We start from the raw sequence: 20,004 nt of genomic DNA on the forward strand, positions 1-20,004 counted from the left end.
TCTTGATCACAAAGACAATATGAGACTTTGTAAAATACTTTTTATTCTGAAACCTTACCTCTTTAATCTATCGATCAGTCAACAGGCGTTAGCACCTACTATGTGCAAGACCCTCTGCTTGGGATATGAAGACGGAAATTAAACAAGGAGCTAACATTTTATAGGGAAAGATAATATGTACATATGTAGCATGTACTTATATAAGAGTACACAAGATAAATATATGTGAACATCTAAGCTGGTTTTTTTATAAGAGATTCTAAGAGAAAAAGGTGAGAAGGGAGTGCATTCCAGGAATGAGGGACAGTCTGTGTGAGGAATACTAAGGAGGTCAATCTAACAGTAATGTTTAATGAGGCTGAAAAGATAGGCTGGATCCAGGTTATAAAAGACTTTAAACACCAAGCAAAGGAATCTGTATGGGATACTGGAGTTAATAAGGTTTCACTAGAGGTTATGGAGGAGAAGGGAAGGGGACTTGGTCAAACCAATGCTTCAGAAATATCATTGAGGTGGAGATACCCAAGATAGTCTAGGATTCAGTCCTGGAGGTCATGAGGCAGCTAGGTGGCTCAGGGGATAGAGTGCTCAGTCTAGAATCAGGAAGACTCATCTTCCTAAATTCAATTCTGGCCTGAGATACTTAATAGGTGTGTGACCCTGGGCAAGTCACTTAACCCTGTTTGCCTCAGTTTCCTCATCTATAAAATGAGCTGGAGAAGAAAATGGCAAACCACTCCAGTATCTTTGGCAAGAAAACCCCAAATGGGGTCATGGAGAGTTGGATACAATTGAAATGACTGAACAAGAAGTGGAGGTCAAAAGAGGAATAAGGATTAGATCAGTAGATTTTTGAGTAATCTGTATAATTGAAAGTAGTAAATGATGAGTTTTTGAGAGAGTAGAAAGAGGAAAGAAGAAAAAGAAGAGGACCAAAGGTGGAGTCTAGGGGATATAGCATGGATGATGATGATGGTGGTGGTGGTGGTAGTGGTGGTGATGGTAGAGGGGGTAGGCATTTGGAGAGGGAGAGGCCAATCTGCCAAGAGGGCATCTGGCAAGAACAATATGTTCATTAAACTGAAACGAAGGAGGAGAAAATGGGGGATGGTGTCAAAAGGTTGAAATGAGGAGCAGGGAAGAATATGAAGCTGATGCGTTTCTCCTCCCATCTTAGCAGCCAGAGGAACAAAGAACAGGATTCCCCACATAATGGGTACAAATATTTGTTAAATTGAATTGAATAAAATAACCCCAAATACTGTTTCTGGAGGAGTTAGGAGGTACTGTTCCTTTTTTCTTTTCATCAACATGGCTTCCCATTCCTCCCATTCCAGTGAAATCCTAAAATTGATTTACTAACTCAGCATTGATCGAGCTCCTTGTGATGCAGCCTTGATAGTAAAGCTGTGGATGTCTGTTATTTTCTGTGTATCAATGTCCAAGCCTGTTACACTGATTACCTCAAGTTCAGTAAAGTCATAGTGCCTTGCTGTGCCTCAATAGGACAGTAATAGGCAAGGTAAAAAAAAAAATATATACAAATAAATCTTGGTGTAAAAGAAGTTGAGGGAATGTTTCTGAGGATACAAAGACAGAAGCAAAATAGATTCTGTCCTCAAGGAAATCATATTCATACAGAGACAATATGTCAAAAAACATTTATTGTGTGCCTACTATGTGCTCAGCACTGGAGCAGTGTACAGAAGAGATAGAAAACAGACACAAGTTAACCTTGGATGGGGAAGCCTTTGGAGGAAGCAGGGACAATCTCTTGCAGAAGGTGAAGCTTTCTGGAAGGAAAACAGGGATTCCAAGAGGCAGCAGTGCAGGGGGAGGGCATTTTGGGCACTAGAGAGAGCCAGTGGATGGAGAAAGAGATGGAATATTACATGTGCCAGTAAGGCTGGAGTAGAAGAGGGGAAAAATGTGTAAGATGACTCCAGAGAGAGGAAGGGGTCAAGCTGTGAAGAGCTCTAAATGGCACACAGAGGCTTGTCTTTGATCCTTGAGGTAACAGGGAGCCACCACAGTTTACTGAGCAGAGGGCTGACATGGTCAGATCTTTGCTTTGAGATCACTTTGGTGGGTCTAGAGAGTATGAATTAGAGCAGGGAAGACAAGGCAGAGGCACCAAATAGGTCTGAACAAATTTAGAACGCTGTGCTGTATTCTGGAAGTCATATTTTAGAAAGCTAGAGCTGGTCCACAGGAAGGAAGGAAACATCAATTAATTAATTAAAAATAAATGATAATGTATAGATGATAATAATTAATACCAGGCACTTCACTGAGTTTTAATTTTCCCACATCCCCGCCAACATTGGTCATTTGCCTTTTTTGTCACATTAGTCAATCTGACAGGTGTGTGGTGGTACTTCGGAGTTGTTTTAATTTGCATTTCTCTAATCAATAGTGATTTAGAGCATTTTTTCATATGACTATAGTTTTGATGACTGAAAACTGCCTGTTTATATCCTTTGACCAATTACCAATTTAGGAATGGGTCTTATTTCTGTAAATTTGACTCAGTTCTCTATGTATTTGAGAAATGATGTCTTTATCAGACAACCTTGCTATTTTTTCCATTGTACTGATTACTATGTATTTCCCTCTATCCTATCCCCATTTATCCTACTCTATCTCCTTTCGCCAGGTCCATTCTCAAAAGTGTTTTGTTTCTGATTTTCACCTCCCCCAATCTTCCCTCCCTTCTATCAGCCCCACCACTTCTGACCCGCACTGGTGGGGATCAAGCAACAAAAATGTATGAAGCATGTGCCTAGGCCACTGCTCCACCCCACACCCTTCATTAAGGTACAGGATATACACTCTACACTTACAATACAAGGCAGAGTATGGTAAAAGCACCAAATGGCACCACCTAGGAAACAATATTCATTGAGCAGCCCTACATGCAAAGGAACAATGGACCAGAAAATAGTTATAACTGGCCATAACCAGAGGTAGATGTGAAATCACTGAGTTCAACAGCCAAGTCTGTCCCTGTGTGACTCTGGGAAAGTCTCTTGACTTGTCTCACACTTACATGTTCATGTTGTCTCTCCAGACAGTATACAAGTTTTTTGAGGGGAAATGATTCACTTCTTTATTTTTCCATTCTTTATTACATACTGCATTTTATTGCTGGCTCCTTTTTTTGACCTATTATTTCTAGGTAATTCAATTGTTATTCTTCCTAAAAGTCACCAAGCCTAGCTCACACCACCTGGCACCCTGAATGAAGGAGGCAGCATACGCCAGAAAAAAAAAATTCAAGCCATCAACACAACAGACACTGGCATACAGTAGGGGCTTAATAATTACTTGCTCCCTCCAATACCATCTGCTTTGCTACTGCATCCTAGCGAGGATGGGGGCTGTTCGACTTGCAGATGAAACCTCCTGTAAGTGTTGTGGTCTATCAGAATGTGAGCCTGAGAGCAGGGCTGCTTTGTATCCCCAGTATATTTAGCATAGAATTTTGCACAAAGTGCAAAATGCTTTTTTAGTTTTTCCATCTCTGAATCTATTTAGAATCTATTAGAATCATAAACAGCAAAAGCTCCAAGAATGCAAACATAATGCATTTTTACTGTTTAAAAAAATAAAAGCATTTTCCGCCATTAAACCTAGTCTATTCTGAATGTACAAACTCTGTAGCTAATCTACTTAAAAACTTGGGACATTTAGGCTGTAAAGAAAGAATAAGTGAAAGGAAAAAGGGGGAAAGTCTTACAAATGCAAATAGCTTCTTCTTGCCTTCCTCAATTTTGTATCAATTCACTGAGTGCTTTCAATAACCAGACTTATTTGAAGTTACTAGTACAGTAAACAAATGCATTAAATCTGATAAGAAACAGTTTAAGTACCAAACTACCAAAAAAATTATTTTGTAGAGCTGGATAAAATGACCAAATTCATCTGGAAAAATAAAAGGTCCAGAATAGCAAGGGAATTAATGAAAAGAAATGCTAGGGAAGGTGGCCTAGCTATACCAGATATTAAACTATATTAAAGCAGCAGTCATTAGAGCTACTCGATATTGGCTCAGAAACTGAGCGGTGGATCGATGGAATAGGTTAGGTATGCAAGACGCAGTAGTCAGTGACTATAGCAATCTACTCTTCAGAGTCCAGCTTCTGGGTTGTTAAGAATTCACTTATTTCATAAAAACTGCTGGGAAAACCAGAAAATAGTATGGCAGAAATGGGGCATAGAACAATACCTTACATTATACACCAAAATAAAGTCAAAATGGGTCCACAATTTAGATATAAAGGCAGACACTATAAGCAATCTGGGAAATCAAGGAATAGTTTACCTGTCAGATTTATGGAGAAGGTAAGAATTTATGACCAGAGAGGGTTACAAAATGTAAAATGGATAATTTTGATTATGTTCAAGTGAAGTTTTTGTACGAAGTCAACGCAACCAAAATTAGGAGGGACGCAGAAAATTGAGAATGAATCTCTACAACCAGTGTCTCTGATAAAGGCCTCATCTCTAAAATATACAGGGAACTGAGTCAAATTTGTAGGAATACAAGTCATTCCCTAATTGATAGTCAAAGGATATGAACAGGCAGTTTTCAAAAGAAGAAATTAAATCTAGAGACACAGAAAAAAATGCTCCATTTTCTATAATGCACTATTGATTAGAGAAATGCAAATCAAAACAACTCTTAGGTACCACATCTCTCCCATCAGATTGGCTAACATGACAAAACAGGAAAACGATAAATGCTAGAGATGTGGGAAAATAGGAAGCTACGTTGTTGGTGGAGTTGTGAATTGATCCAGCCATTCCGGAAAGCAATTTGGAACTATGCCCAAAGGGCTATAAAAATGTGCATACCCTTTGACCATGTAATACCACTTCTAAGGCGGTATCCCAGAGATCACAGAAGTGAGAAAGGGACCCATATGTATAAAAATATTTATAGCTCTTTTTGTGGTGGCAAAGAACTGGAAATCAAGAGGAAAGCCCATCAATTGGGGAATGGCTAAACAAGTTGTGGTATATGAATGCAATGGAATACTACTGTGCTAAAGAAATGAGGAGCAGACATATTTCAAAATAATCTGGAAAGACTTATGTGATCTGATGCTGAGGGGAGCAGAACCAGCAGATCATTATACATGATTACAGACACACAGTATATGTAAGGATTAACTTTGATAGACTTGGCTTCTCTCATCAATGCAAGGTTCAAAGACAGCTCCATTATTTTTCCCATGATGGAAAAAGCTATGTACATCCAGAGAAAGAATTACGGAGTTTGAATGCAGATTGAGGCAAACTATTTGCTCTCTCTTTTTTTCCACTTCTTTTTTGGTTTCGTCTATTCTTTCCCATGATCCATTCCATTGGTTATAACTCTTTACAACTTGACTATTATGTAAATAAATTTAATGTGAAGGTATATGTAGAACCTATATCAGATTACATGCTGTCTTGGGAGGCTGGGGGGAAGAGAAGGGGGAGAAAATTTGGAACTCAAAAAACTTTTGGAACTGTTGTAAACTAGAAATAAATAAAATAAAATAAAAAAGAAAGTTTAAGTCATAAGGCTTGAATTAACATTTACAAGAAAACTAGTAAAGCAGACATATTTTAAACACATGAGGAAGACTGACTCAGGAACAAATGCTATAGCTTGTTAAAGGGAACTGAAGCACATGGATATGGCACTGAAATCCATTTATTTTTTTCATTGTGTGAAGTAACTAGAAAAGCAAGTAAAAATAGATTTTATTTTGAAGCCAATTTTCCCTACTTTATTATGAGTGGTAAATAACCTCAACTTATTGAGAATCTATTCCAGGGCTTTGACCTCTACTGAGGAATCACTTTCTTTCTCAGGGTTCTGGTGGTTTGGATCCTTGGGGTCTTGGATTTGCCAGTGGCTGCAGTCTTCTTCAACTTTACGGAATCTTTGGTATTCTGCTCTGGAGTCTCCAGAGCCTTGGAGGCCTTTCTTTTTCTGCTAGGAGTTTTAGCTTGTTTTTCAGCACTGAGGCTGTCTTCTGTAGACTCCTTTATTAGGTCTGCTTTCTGAAGCTGATAAAGAAAAAGACCATTTAATTAAGCCTATGCAATAAACAAGCAGTTCCCTTTCCTCAATGAGAATAGGGTTTTGTGATTTCCAGCACATTAATACATGAAACTCAGATTAACTCAGCATATCCCCCCCACGTTTCCATAATTAATCACAAAAGACACCTCTTGTCCCCTTTGGGACAAGATGTATGGATTGCCTTTCATTTAGCACAGGAGGCAGATACAGGCTCATGGATAGTCAGAAGACTGACATAAATTCTGACTCTGCACATGCCTAATCCTTTGGCAGTCTAGTGTCTCAATTTCCTCATTCTTAAAATTGAAGCCCCCCATACATCAATGGATGTTATGTATATAAATTAAGATTATAAACTGAAGAACAAGGGCCTTAGTCTCTTTCAATCAGTCCACCTAAAACCTAAGGCAGGAGGAAAGAAAGTTATATAATGTGGGGCACAGAGCTATAACAAAGGAAGCTAAGGAACCTATAATCAGATCTACAATATGGAAATCACTAGGCAGCCTAAATTCTATGGCTTCAGAAATGCTCTAAGATAGACAAGACACCTAAGGAGAGATCCCACCCAATCATTTTTGCAAATGGTTTTTGAAATTGATTTCGCTTAGAATAATAAAAGCTTCTAACTATGGTTAGTGTTTCAAAGAACTATAATATAGAAATAAGAACTCACAGCCACTGAAAAACTTCTCTACTGAACATTCTTCACCACCTTAAAAAAAACCTACTTTTTCCAGATATGTATTTCATTGACTAAAGCCATAGATATCAAAACCTCAAACAAAAGAAAGCAATCTTCTGAATGCCTGGGCCTTTCTTATCAAAGTATTTTTTATGTATATTTCCATATTTTTTTAAAGTAACAAAATTACCTCTGGGCACTTTTGAGGAGATGTTGCTTGAATTGGAACAAGCTGTGGAATGTCATCATCAGAGTCAGGCTCTGCTTTGCCCTCCTTTTCTGCCTCTAGTTCACAACCATCCAAAGCACACTCACTTTCAGGCTTCACTTCAGTCTGAGCAGGCTTGGTGTTCACTTTTTTGCCTTGCTTTTGCTTCTACAAAGCAGAGAAAATGACTGAAATTTTAGTTTTGACCATTTCAAAATTCATTTTATTCTAAAGTATCTCTCTCGAGATCTTTAATACAAAGCCCTGCAGTTGCTACTTGTAATCGTATCTGTAGGGGAGCCAGTGGTTTATGAATTATGCAGAGTCTATTCCCAAACCTTACCCAATAATCTCAACCTCATCCTCTGTCAGAAACAATAAAACGAATTCTTTCCTTGTATTACTCTGTGAAAATACTAACGCGCTCATATCACTGTCCTCACAACACCCTGGTCAAAGATGCCAATTAACAGACCTATTTTGAGGATGAGAAAACCAACCCATGTGCTACAGTCACATGCACAGTGAGAGTCAGAGTATGAGCTCAGTAAGGTTCCTTCTGGTGCCAGGTTTGCTCGCCCCAGGCTGCCTCCAATTGGGGATGTGGGTGGGGGGAAGATGAAGGGGCTCTGACAATCCACAAAGTGGAAAGCTATCATTTCCTCAAAACCTAGAGACATTCCCAGTCTAATGTGGTCTTTAAGTAGCTATCGACTTCCAAACCCAAATGATCCTGGTAAGAAAAACAAATATCTCACACAGATGTGGTAGCATGGATACAAAACCATCCAAAAACCTTTAATGAAAACTCTTAACTACAATATCAGGGATGTACTGGCTGCTTCCTACGCTATAGTGAGAGAGACCTCAACATGTAGCAGTTTTATGTCATCTGTAACTCTTGATGTACTACTCACCTTGCTTTTCGGAGAACCCAAATGGGAGACAAATGAAGAAAAGACTGGAAGGGCAACAGATTTTTCTGTTTTCAGGTGTAGAATTTTGACACTCTCCCACTTCTATAAAGAAAGAAAAATTCAAAATAGTGTGCCATCTAAAGAACATCCTCTGATCCAGTAAGAATCGGCACAACCAAAGCACAGTACCTCAGGCAGCTTTTCTGAAAGCACATCTACAGCAGCAACGGTGTTCTCCACGAGGTGATCTACAGACATTCCTGTGTGACCCACACGTGTTGTACTGAAATTAATTAAAGAAATATTAATTATGCATAAAATGAAAACTTTCCCCTCATTTTAATAAGAAAGAGAAACCAGGTGGTAAAGACACAAACTAAACATAATGGTGTATGAATTACTTGGGACAGGACATATTTTTGATATGCTTTCACTTTGTGAAGAAATGCTCAGGCATGTATGCCTCTACTAATACTAGGCTGACTTATAATGTCTTACCTTGACCAATTAAAACCCTATTTAGCTGGTTTCTCCACTTTTAGTTAGCTCTTTATCAACTGAATGCTGAATTTTTGCACAGTATGTTTCCTTGCTCTAGAGGAATGAGGAAAAAAGAAAGAAAGAAACCCCACCACAAAAAGCTATCATTAAAAAAAACTATCATAGTCACAGGAATGCTCAAGAAATAAATCCAGAAGACAACGACTCCAAAATATCCATAAGCCTCAAAGAAAAACACAACTAGAATTTCTGGAAGAGACGAAGCAAGAGTTTAAAAGAAAAAAAAAAGCATTCAAAAATGTTTTTATAAAAGAAATGAGATCACCAAAGGAAAATAAGGAAACACAATGAGAACTAGGAAAGAAAGAAACGGAAAGGGAATTAACAACTTGCTGTCAAACCTTTCCCAAGTAAAAAACTCCCTGAAAACCAGAATGTACCAAAAAGATGCCAATAACTCTAAGAAGTGAAGAAGTAAGAACGAAAAATAACTAGTATTTATATGGCACTTATTGTGTGCCAGGCCCTGTGCTAAGGGCTTTACAATAATCATCTCAGTTCACCCTCAACAACCCTGGGAGGTAGGTGCTATTAGTATCCCCATTTTACACATGAGGAAATGGAGGCAAACAGGTTAAATGACTTGCCAAAAATGACAATGCTAAAAAGAATCTGAAAACACACTTGAACCCAGTTCTTCCTTTACTCCAGGCCCAGAGCCCTATCCACTGTGCCATGTAGCTGCCTCTATTAAAAAAAAAAAAAGTCAATCTTAGGGAGGGTGGGTGGGAAGGGAAGAGGGGAGAGAATTTGGAACTAAAAGTTTTAAAAACAGATGTTCAAAAACAACAAAAAAAAAGTTTTTGCATGCAACTAGAAAATAAGATTACACAGGCAATGGGGCACAGAAATTTATCTTGCCCTACAAGAAAGGAAGGGAAAAGGGGATGGGAGGGGAGTGGGGTGACAGAAGGGAGGGCTGACTGGGGAACAAGGCAACCAGAATATATGCCACCTTGGAATGGGGGGAGAGGGTAGAAATGGGGAGAAAATTTCTAATTCAAACTCTTGTGAAAATCAATGCTGAAAACTAAATATATTAAATAAATTAAATTTAAAAAAAAGTCAAAGACTGAAAAAGTACAAGAAAATATAAGGTATCTCAAAGCAAAATAGATATAGAAAACAAAATGTGAAGAGAGTAATTCAAGAATCACTGCCCTTCCTGAAAACTCTGACCAAAAAAAAGAACCTCAAAATCCTATTTCAAGAAATCTAAAAAGAAAATTGCCAAGATTTTCTTATAACTAGAGGGCAAAGTGGAAATCCATTAGTTACCTCCTGAAAGAAACCCCAAAATGAAGTGTGTCAGCAACAGATTCTAGGTCCAAAAAAACCCAAATGCTGCCAATAACCAGAAAGAAAGCGTTAGATACAGTCAGGATCACATGGTTTAAGCAGCCACCATTATAAAGGAGTTGAGAGCTTGGAATAATGTACTGCGGAACAGAAAAGAATAATTTATCCCACAAAACTAAGTATAATCACATGGGAAAAAATGGGCCTCTAATGAAATGAGAACCCAAGCATTCCTGATACAAAGACTAAAAGCTGCATAAAATTCTGATGTATAAATACAGGAGTTAAGAGAAACATAAGAAGGTAAACTTGAGTAAGGATAAACTGCTTATATTCTAATATAGTGAAATGATCTATGTGTCCCCTCTGAAACTCTTCATCATCAGGGGTCAGAGAGAGTATAATTAGATATGGCCCCAAAGTGGTTCTATTAAAGTCTTAATACTTTGCCTGTTTGTAATCACTACCACCACCTCCCAAAAAAAAAGAAAGAAAAAGAAAACTATGGATGATAATAACAGCTAGACTTGAGAAAACAGACTACTTTTCAAAGGTATCCTGAACATCAAATGTGATTTTAGACTAAAAAATTTAAAAATATATGACAAAATCTTGCAAAACAGTATAAAACAGGTCACTGCAGTAAAAGGAAACACTACTACATGTAAAACTTTTTAAGATGCAGAAAGTAGATTTTAACGTATGAACTAATGAAATTAATTTTGCTCTGTCTGAAGTAATTCTCATAGCACTGTAGTCCAGCTTGATACACTCATTCAACCACATCAATTTAATCATCCAAAGAACAGTCAAAGCCTAATCAGCTACACTAATAGATGAAAATACTGGCACAGAGTGAGTCTAAATGAAAAGCAGCACAGTCTTAGGCTCCTCGGATCACTGAATTAGAGCTAGAAGAAAGCTCAGGCGTTCCCTAATCCATCACTCTCACTTTACAGAGGAAGAAATTAATGACCAGAATAGTTAAGAGGCAGCTCCCTGCACTCCAAGGCTTGTGCTCTCTCCACACCATGAAGACACCACGTGGTAACTTTGTTGTTTCTCGCCTCACTGGCAACATTAGAAAGTATCAGCCAAAACTACCTTCTTTGCCTCTTTTGCCTTATTACCTGGACCTTGTTTTTATCTGCACAGGGAGAAAATGACTTGACCTAAAAGGTCATAGAGCAGAAGGAAGTCACCAAAACATTTTTAAAAAATATTATTTAAAAAATACATTGTTATTTTTCTACCTATTTTATCTCTTTGATGACTTCTTCTCCCTCATTCAGAATAGGAAATACCCTTTTTAGTCTTTGGTTCCCCAATTCCCAGCACACCACAGGCACTTGGCGTGATGCTTTCTATTAAGAATTTTAGGCATGATAGGTAAGAATGTCAACAGAACAGTAACTTAAGTTACTGGGAAATGGTCATTGCATTCCTGAATTTTAAAAAGAAAGAGATTAAAAAGCCACAGAAATATGAAGGCATTCTTTTCAAAGTGACGCAAATTAACATTTTCAATGAACACTAATGTTAAAATGGGACAAAAACTCTAAGGAGTAGATTCTGTTGTCAATGTGAAGAAGTAATTCAATCTACAAAATATCCTAAAAATTCACAAGATTATTTCAAGCTAAATCAACAAACACACTGGTCTTACTTGCAACAACCATGGTTAGAGACAGTTAATGAAGTTCCCTGGACAATTCTCTTGATGTGTTCTGATAAATTCTTGGTGGTGAGGTCTACTGATAAAGGCACCCTGTAAAGAAAACAAAACCAAACCATCATCATGAAATCATTTGAGGAAGGCCAGCAATAATTCTACAGTTCACTAAATAAAAGCAACTTACTTCTTTCTGCGATAGAAGTGCTTTCCTATGTGTGAGGGTAGAAGTCGTCGAATTCGTTCATCAGCAAGGAAAAGGTCAAAACTGCTCAAAAGGCGCCGCTTAGCTTCATAAGGTTTATATTCCTGTTTTAATTTTGTGTAAGGGATGATCTAAAAAGTACAAGAAATACATTTGTGTATCATTGAAGATTGTAAAGAGGTCAAAATATTTTCAAAAATTTCATTAGCTGGGGGGCAGAGGCAAGATGGCAGAGTAAAGGCAGGGACTCATCTGAGTCCCTTCCCTTCCAAGCAACCTTATAATGATGCCTCAAAACAAATTCTGGAGTGGCAGAGCCAACAAAAGGATAGGGCGAAACAGTGTTCCAGCTCAACACAACTCAGAAAGTTAGCAGGAAAGATCCAGCTCACAGTTCACTACAGTAAGAGTGGAGAGAGTTCCAGAGCACTCTACTCCCAGGCAAGTCATCAACAGGCTCAGGAATGTTTAGCTCTCAGCCCACAGATTGTAAGGGATCTGACAACTGGTCAGGAGACTATAGGAGGCCCTTGGCTGGCACTGGGTACAAGATGCAGTTCCACTGCCAATATTGATTAAAGAAATGCAAATTAAAACAACTCTGAGGTATCACCGCATACCTGTCAGATTGGCTAATATAACAGAAAAGGAAAATGACAACTTTTGGAGGGGACATGGGAAAACTGGGAAATTAAAGCACTCTTGGGAGTTGTGAACTGATCCAACCATTGTGGAGAGCAATCTGGAATTATGAGCAAAGGGCTATAAAACTGTGCATAACCTTTGACTACTAGTTCTGTATCCCAAAGAAATAAAAAAAAAGAAAAAACCAAGGAAACAACCTATATGTACAAGAATATTTACAGCAGCTCTTTTTGTGGTGGCAAAAAATTGGAAACTGAGGTAACACCCATCATTTGGGAATGGCCAAACAAGTTGTGGTATATGATTGTGATAGAACAGTATCATTCGGCAAGTGATGAGCAAGATGCTTTAAGAAAAAGCTGGCAAAACTTGCATCAAGACTATGGTGGGGGCAGCTAGGTGGCACAGTAGATAGAGCACTGGCCCTGGAGTCCGGAGGACCTGAGTACAAATCAGGCTTCAGACACTTGATATTTACTAGCTGTGTCAGGAGGGGAAAGTCACTTAACCCTGATTTTGGGGAGGCGGTGGAGGTGGGGGGGGGGGGTGGAATATGAACTGATGCAAAGTAAAGTGAGCAGATCATGAGAACAGTGGGTACAGCAGTGACAAGAAGGTGCGATGATCAGCTGTGAACGTCTTAGCTATTCTCAGCAATCAAACGATCAAAGACAAAGGATTTACAACAGGAAACATTCTCCACATGCAGAGAAAGAGCTGATGAAGTCTGAGTGTAGGTCAAAGCATACTTTTTTAAGCTTCATTTTTCTTGGGGGGTTTTTTTGGTCTATGTTTTCTTTTAGCACAAGAGTACTATGGAAATTTGTTTTGCATGAATGCACATGTTGAACCTCTATCAAATTGCTTGGCTTCTCAATGATGGGCCAAGAAAGGGAAGAATGGAAAGAATCTGGAACTCAAAATTCGAAGAAAAAAAAAAGTTAATATTTTTACACGTAATAGAAAAAGAGAAAATATTTTTAAAAAGCAAAACTACTTTAATAAATCTTATTAAATTTTATAATATAAGGAATTCAAGAGTCCAAAACCAAAATAAAGGCAGCCGAAATAACTAAAAGTATAAATATAAATTATGTAACACACTAATTTTTCTAATTTGTCAACTTCCCCAAGAAATAGTTTCTGGTTTATTTTCCATGTTTATAACTTCATAATTGCTCAACAGAATGTCCCTAAAAAAGGAATCAGGAAAAATAACTATCAACTACATTAGAAACGTTTACAGAGGATTAACAGGTTTTTCCCGCACACCCCAAAAATCCCCACTTCGTAAGTCCTAAAAAGCATTAACTTTCCCTTACCTCAGTAATGTTTGTAATCCCGTTCTTTTTCAGAAGCTGTTTATAGAAATTTTCTGTCTGCTCTGAAGTTAAATTTGATTCATCCTTAGTAAATAAACAAACTTCTTTTGTATCAGGTCTAATACCATGAGGCAAAGGTCTGTAAAAATAAAAGAGCTCTGGTGAAAAGTCCCCGCATCTAGCCAACAGGTAGGCCAGGTAATAAACCTTTGTGTCTGAAAGAATGCAAAATGAAATTGATTCAAGAAAATTTTTCATTCATAAGATATTTCACCAAGCAGATACTGTTAATAACCCATTACCCCCCAAAATACATTTCTCCCTTACATAGGAAAACAAAATTCAAGAAAACCATCACAAATAGATGCCAACAAGTTTTTGGGGTAAATAGAGCATATACCAAATGTGTTTAAAATTCATGCAATTATAACATATAGCTTAAAGTGGGGCTTCTTAAGTTTTTGTCATGGATTATTATGATTATCAGTTAACAAAGTTTAAAATAATTTCAAAAAATTGGCACACTAATACGCTCTTGGTAGAATTATGAATTATCTTACCATATTGGAGAGCAATTTAAAACTATGCCCAAAGGACTATAAAGCTGTGCGTAACTTTTGACCCAGCAATACCACTACTAGGTCTATATCTCAAAGGGATCAAAGAAAAAGGAAAAGATTCCATATGTACAAAAATGCTTATAACAACTCATTTTGTGGTGGCAAAGAATTGGACATTGAGATGTCTATCAATCAGAGAATGGCTGAACAAGTTTTGGTATATGATTGTCATAGTTCCCAAACTAGAGAGGAGCAGAGCCCAGGACTAAGGAAATCAATGATACACAGGATAATTTCAAAAAAACTTGGAAAACTTACATGAACTGATATAAAATTAAGTGAGCAAAACTAGAACATTGTACACAGTAACAATGAACAATGATTAATTGTGATTGCTATTCCCAGCAATACAATGATACAACACAATTCTGAAGGACTTATGAAAAATGCTATCTGCCTGCAGAGAAAACACTGATAAGAGTCTGAATTCAGAATGAAGCAAACTTGGGGGGGGGGGGGGGCCGGGCAGGGGCGTTCCCTGTATTTTTTTGCTACGAAGCTAACATGGAAATATATTTTGCATGAGTGCACATGTATGATTTATTTCAAAGTGCTTGTCTTCTTAAGGAAGGGAAATGGAAAGAGAGGGAGGGAATAAGGAACTCAACAACTATAAAAAAAATGTTAAAAATTATTTTCACATGTAATTGAGAAAAAAAATGAAAACATTCTTTAAAAAACAAAAAAAGAACAGGTTAAGAACTCCTGACATATTTAAGTGACCAGACATATTAGTTTTCTCAGAGTTAATGGTTTGGATATCTGTTTAAAAAGGCCTAGAAAGTCTTGGGAAAACGTAGTCCCCAGTAGAGATGTATATGCCAATATCTTAAGATCATGAAAAAATTATCTACTCACTCAAAGTTGAGTTTGTGGAAGTATCCTTGACACTAAGGTTTGTTTTCTATGAGTTACCTTACCAAGCAGATGCACTGGACATATAGTATCCCTGTTTGCTGAAAGGAACCAGTAAGAGCCTGCAGTGAGTCAAAGTCTTGCTCACTCCCAAATGCCCTTGCTAGTGTTTGCTGGCTGACCTTGCTGAGCTGTGCCCCCTGAAACTGGGCCAAACAAGGCTTGAGACCAACTGTTCCCGAAAAAAACATCCTGCTTCCATGTCCACCTGTTCCTGGGAAAGTTGGTCCATTCTTTTTGCACCCTCTCTGAACCACCCCTTTGTGATTTTCAAGCAAAACTCCCCTGCTTCTCCTGGGCTGTGGGCTCCTTTGTACTTTGTACAGGGGGTGCCTCAGCACTACTCTCTGATTTTCCTCCTAATAAAACTTTTCTGCTGTCAACCCAGCTTGGACTTCTCTGCACTTTGATAGGTGGGCTTCACCCAGTTGACATTTCTGGCGTCAGAAGTGGGATGCATCATGGTGAGGAGTTTCTTCACAATCACTGGAGAAGTGATCCAGGAGCTTTGGTATTGCTTCTGACCTTCTAATGTGCAACTTGCCTCCCTATTTGAATGCTGACATCCCACCTACTTCAGTTGAGTTCATTTACTAAAAGGAAAAGGGATTTGGTTATCCCAGGGAAAAACTCAAGCACAACTGGTAAAAGGATATCCTCAGCAGGCAGCCACAAGTCCAGGATGCAAGGGGTAGGGTTGACCAAAGCATGGCCAGAAGGGTTCCAGCTTGTGAGTTATTGTGAAGTGGTACCAGTTTCTGTTTTCTCATTGTTGCTTCCAGATGAAATTGAGTGTGAGCCGATAAAACGTGAATTATCCTCAAACTGTTTCCTTAATACAGCACTCCCACTAGAATAAATTCATGTTTTCAAAACAAGCATTATAGGAGAACTGACTGTGATAGGGAAGGTCAGAAGAGAGGTGGGTTGAGAAGAGAGAGAAGACTCTGTTTTGGACATGTTGATTTTGAAATGCCTAAAAGACAATTCAGATGATCAAAAGGGAGTTGGTGACACAGGACTGGCATTTAGGAGACTGGATCTGAGAGTCAATTGTATAGAGAGGATACCTGAACCCAAGAGAGCTGATGAGTTCACCAAGTGAGACAGAATAGAGAGAAACAGGAAAAGGGCCCTTCCTCTGAAACACATAAAATCCTGGATTTTAAGTAGAAGTGGGATGAGGCTACTGGAAGCCTAAGAAAATTTACTGCAAGGAAGACTGAATGGTTAAATAAAGCAAAATGGATCATGAAGTTTTAGTTCTGCCAAGCAAAAGAAGGGTAATCTTGGGTCAGTCATTTAACCTCTTTGTCTTGAAGTTTCCTCATCTGGACAGGAATGACGTGAGGAACAAGTGAGCCAATGTAAACAGAGCCCTCTGTTAACTACAAACCACTAATGCGTATAAGCTGTTATTATTACTGAAACTGTCAATTAATAGCATGCAACAAAAAGCACTTGCTAAAAGGACAAAGAAACAAAGCACTGAAAATCAATAGCAAACTTAGAACTTTGGAAGAACTTACATTTTGATTTCTTTTCCATTTGGGGGAATTTTCCATAACGTCACCATTAAAAACACATTCTCATTCTCGTTCAAGAGCAATTTATCGGCATTTTGCTGGTTTTTTCTATATGCCAACAAAGCTTCTATAGCCTTTTTAATCTGAAAAACAAAGATTAAAAAATGCTTAAATTTGGTTCACTTATATGATTCAGCATCAGATTAATTTTTTCTTCCAACATAGGCCTTTTCTGCTGAGCAGGCCCTACATTTGAACATTTGTTGTATAATCTGAGAACGGACAAAAACCTTAAGAGCCCTTTTATTCTGTTCAATTAATATTCAGTACCCATTCTGTGACCCAAAAGCACCTAAGCATTTGGCATTCATTAAGTATTCCTTAATTACCACAGAAGACATACAATTCACCCATGCCCTCAAATGTGAGCAGGTTTTGTCCACGCCCTTCCATAATTCCTGTATGGAAGAAAAATTATAGTCTGTATCTGTTCAGAGATGACACAGACCTGGCTAGCTTCATGCAAAAATAATCGATGAGTAAATGATTGTTGAATTAATGAAACTTTTCACACTCAGGAAGTCTTACAACAGTAATTCTCCTCAGCACCACAGCAATAGGAGTAACTAAATAGTGACACACAGTCACGCTAACAAGCTCAACCTGGCATTTATGAAGGCCCTGACAAGCACTCTACAGTGCACAGAGGCACAAAGATGAAAAACCATCTAATACTGACAAGAATGCAAAAAAGCAAGTAAGAAGCATAATTTGGAAAAGACAAAGATTTAAAAAAAAAACTGATCTCAGACGTAAATAATCCATGAGAAAAGATTATGGAAGAGCTGGTCCTTAGTTGATATGGCATGGCAGGGATGAAAAGGGAGTGCCCTTCAGGTACTGGGGAAGGTCTGTGTCACTGAAGAACTGTAGATCTTAAAGTCTGAAGGGCTTGATGGATATCCAGATAGAAATGTCTATCAAGCAGCTGAGAGATCCAAGAGTGGAGCTCAGGGAGAGACCGAGTCTGAATATTGATACATTTGCAAATCATCTGCATGGTTGTTATTCAGTCATGTCATTCTCTTCATGGCACCAGTTAGGGTTTTCTTGGCAAAGACATTGAGTGGTTTACCATTTCCTTTAACAGTTTATTTTACTGATGAGGAAACGGAGGTAAACAAGGGTAAGTGACTTGCCCAGGGTCACACAACTGTTAAGTATCTGAGGCAGGATTTGTACTCGGGTCTTCTTGATTCCAAGCCAAGTGCTCTTACCCATGGAGCCACCTAGCTGCCTCCTACACCCTCTAAATAGAGGCCATCATGTAGTGGGGGGAAGGGAAGAGAGATGGATGACACATAAAAGGAAAAAAAGAAACTTGTTGAAAGGGAATGGAGACGGGACACTATGCAGGAGGTGGGTGTCCAGCCTCAAATGTACATTCGGGCCAGTCCATTTGATGACGTCAAAGAACCATATTTTGAGGTTTGGGATGCTGGAGACCCCAAAATACCAACCAGTCGAGTCCTATTCGAATGAATTCGACTCAAGCCTTCTTTCAGCCAAAGAGAAAACCAAAGCTTATTAAAGATTCGCCACATTGGGTAGAGCCTTAAGAAATCTCATCATTTGTGAGGCTCGTTTTGGCATGAGAGCCAGATTCGACCTGAAGTAGATTGGATCTGAGTACCTTTGTGGAGGCAAGGTGGAGCTTGCTTCTCTACTATAGAAGCTTCTCTACTATAGAGAAAGACTGTGGGAGGGATCTAGGGGTGGTTCTGGGGTGACCCGAGGAGGGATTTTGGGAGGGTCTGGAGGAGTCTAAGGATGGGTCTGGGGTGACTGGGGTAAGGTCAGACTCCAGGAATGGGATTAAGAGCAATCCGGAGGTAGCGGCCAATGTAGGGCTAGGCTAGTTTAAGGCTAACAAGTTTGGTCCTAGCCATTTTGATAGGACCAATGGTGGGAAGGAGTCGGACAATAGAGGGCTAGGCTAAGTCCGTAGAGAATTGGGCCAAGGGATAACGAACGGCTTATGGCTTCAGACCAAGGCCGGATCAAGAGGAGAGTTCAAAGGGGCTCCCAGAGCCTGTACCCCATCAGTCAGGCCGGCCCTCAAACTCTGCCCTATCCCTGCTGCCTCCGCGGGAGAAGAAACGGCTTTATTCCGGCCAAGGACAACACGCGTGGGCAGAGACCAAGTCACAGGCCCCGCGCTCCGGGGGTTTTAGGCTGCCGCAGCGAAGACCGAGAAAAGGACGGACGACGATCTCGGGAACCCAGGAGGGACGCCCGCCCGCCCCGGACTCGGGGCCCCTTCTCTTTGCACGCTGGCCGGCGAGAGGACGGGCGGGCGGAGTGTCTAGGAAACGAAGGAAGCCTAGACAACAACGGGGGCTCCCACCCCCATTCGCAGCCAGTCTCCAGCTTGACCCGGAGGCTGCTGTCGGTCCCGGAATCCACGACCACCCCGGTCGCCCCACGGCAGCCCCAGAAGCACGTTTCCTGCGGCCCCCGCCCAGTCCCACCTGTTCGTGCGACACGAGTTGAGGGTCCTCCTCCTTAGCTAGAACACCCATTTTCCTCGGGGGCACGTGTCTGACAGCTCAGACCAGACAACTGCAAAAGGGAATTGGAAACTACCCAACGCGCAGCGCTCTTGTCCAACGTCCGATTTCCGGTTTCCGAAGCAGGGCGCCGGAAATGAGGTCATACGCCGCGCCGCCTGACGTTCCCTGGGAGCGTGAGTCCGGAAGTTGCTTCGTGTTGCTTGCATTTGCGCTGTGTTCACTTGGTCCGTTCTCTCTAACGTTGGTATCCGCCCCACCCCGTCATCCCCGCCCCACCCCGTCATCCCCGCCCACGGCTGTTGGGTCTTTCGCGGTTTAGTTGTTGAGCTCCGCTAACGCGGCGTTTATCCGCCCCTTTAGCCCAAGAGAAGTCCTGAAGCGTCACCCCGAGGGCCGCGAGGGGGCCGCAGTGATGTGAGCCTGCCCCGGATGAACTCCTTGCAATCCCATCTCTTACGGGAGAGGCCTCCTAGGGGAGCGCCGCCCAGTCTCCAGGTTTTTCTTTCTCCCTGGGACCATTGGGGCGGAACGGATCAAAGATTCAGAAGTGGCCTTGAGGGCCTCGAGTCCAGCGCCCCTCATTCAAAGACGAAACCGTGGCCCAGGGACATTAAATGAATCGTTCGGCTTCACCCCCGAACCCGTGTCTTCGCGCTTCCAAGTCCTAGGTTCTGCCCGCTACGTTATTACAAGTAGGCTTGGAGTCAGAAGACGTGGGTTCCAATCTTAGATCTTCCACTTAGTATCTGTGGAACCTTAGGTAAGGCTCTTGAAGGT

General features: G+C 40.1%; 1 protein-coding gene across 1 annotated transcript; it reads right to left on the reverse strand.

The window, feature by feature from the left end:
• Positions 1 to 5,568: 5,568 nt before the first annotated feature.
• On the reverse strand, positions 5,569 to 19,356 carry RSL1D1 (ribosomal L1 domain containing 1). Its single transcript, XM_036739496.1, has 9 exons — positions 19,186 to 19,356; positions 16,658 to 16,797; positions 13,594 to 13,732; positions 11,609 to 11,757; positions 11,416 to 11,517; positions 8,079 to 8,172; positions 7,890 to 7,991; positions 6,955 to 7,140; positions 5,569 to 6,063 (listed from the first exon to the last, which is right to left on the reverse strand). Exons 1-9 carry the CDS (start codon positions 19,234 to 19,236, stop codon positions 5,839 to 5,841), a joined length of 1,188 nt encoding a protein of 395 aa, XP_036595391.1. The 5' UTR covers positions 19,237 to 19,356; the 3' UTR covers positions 5,569 to 5,838.
• Between the last annotated feature and the right edge of the window lie 648 nt (positions 19,357 to 20,004).

This window comes from Trichosurus vulpecula, chromosome 9 (assembly GCF_011100635.1).
Source record: "Trichosurus vulpecula isolate mTriVul1 chromosome 9, mTriVul1.pri, whole genome shotgun sequence".
NCBI lineage: Eukaryota > Metazoa > Chordata > Mammalia > Diprotodontia > Phalangeridae > Trichosurus > Trichosurus vulpecula.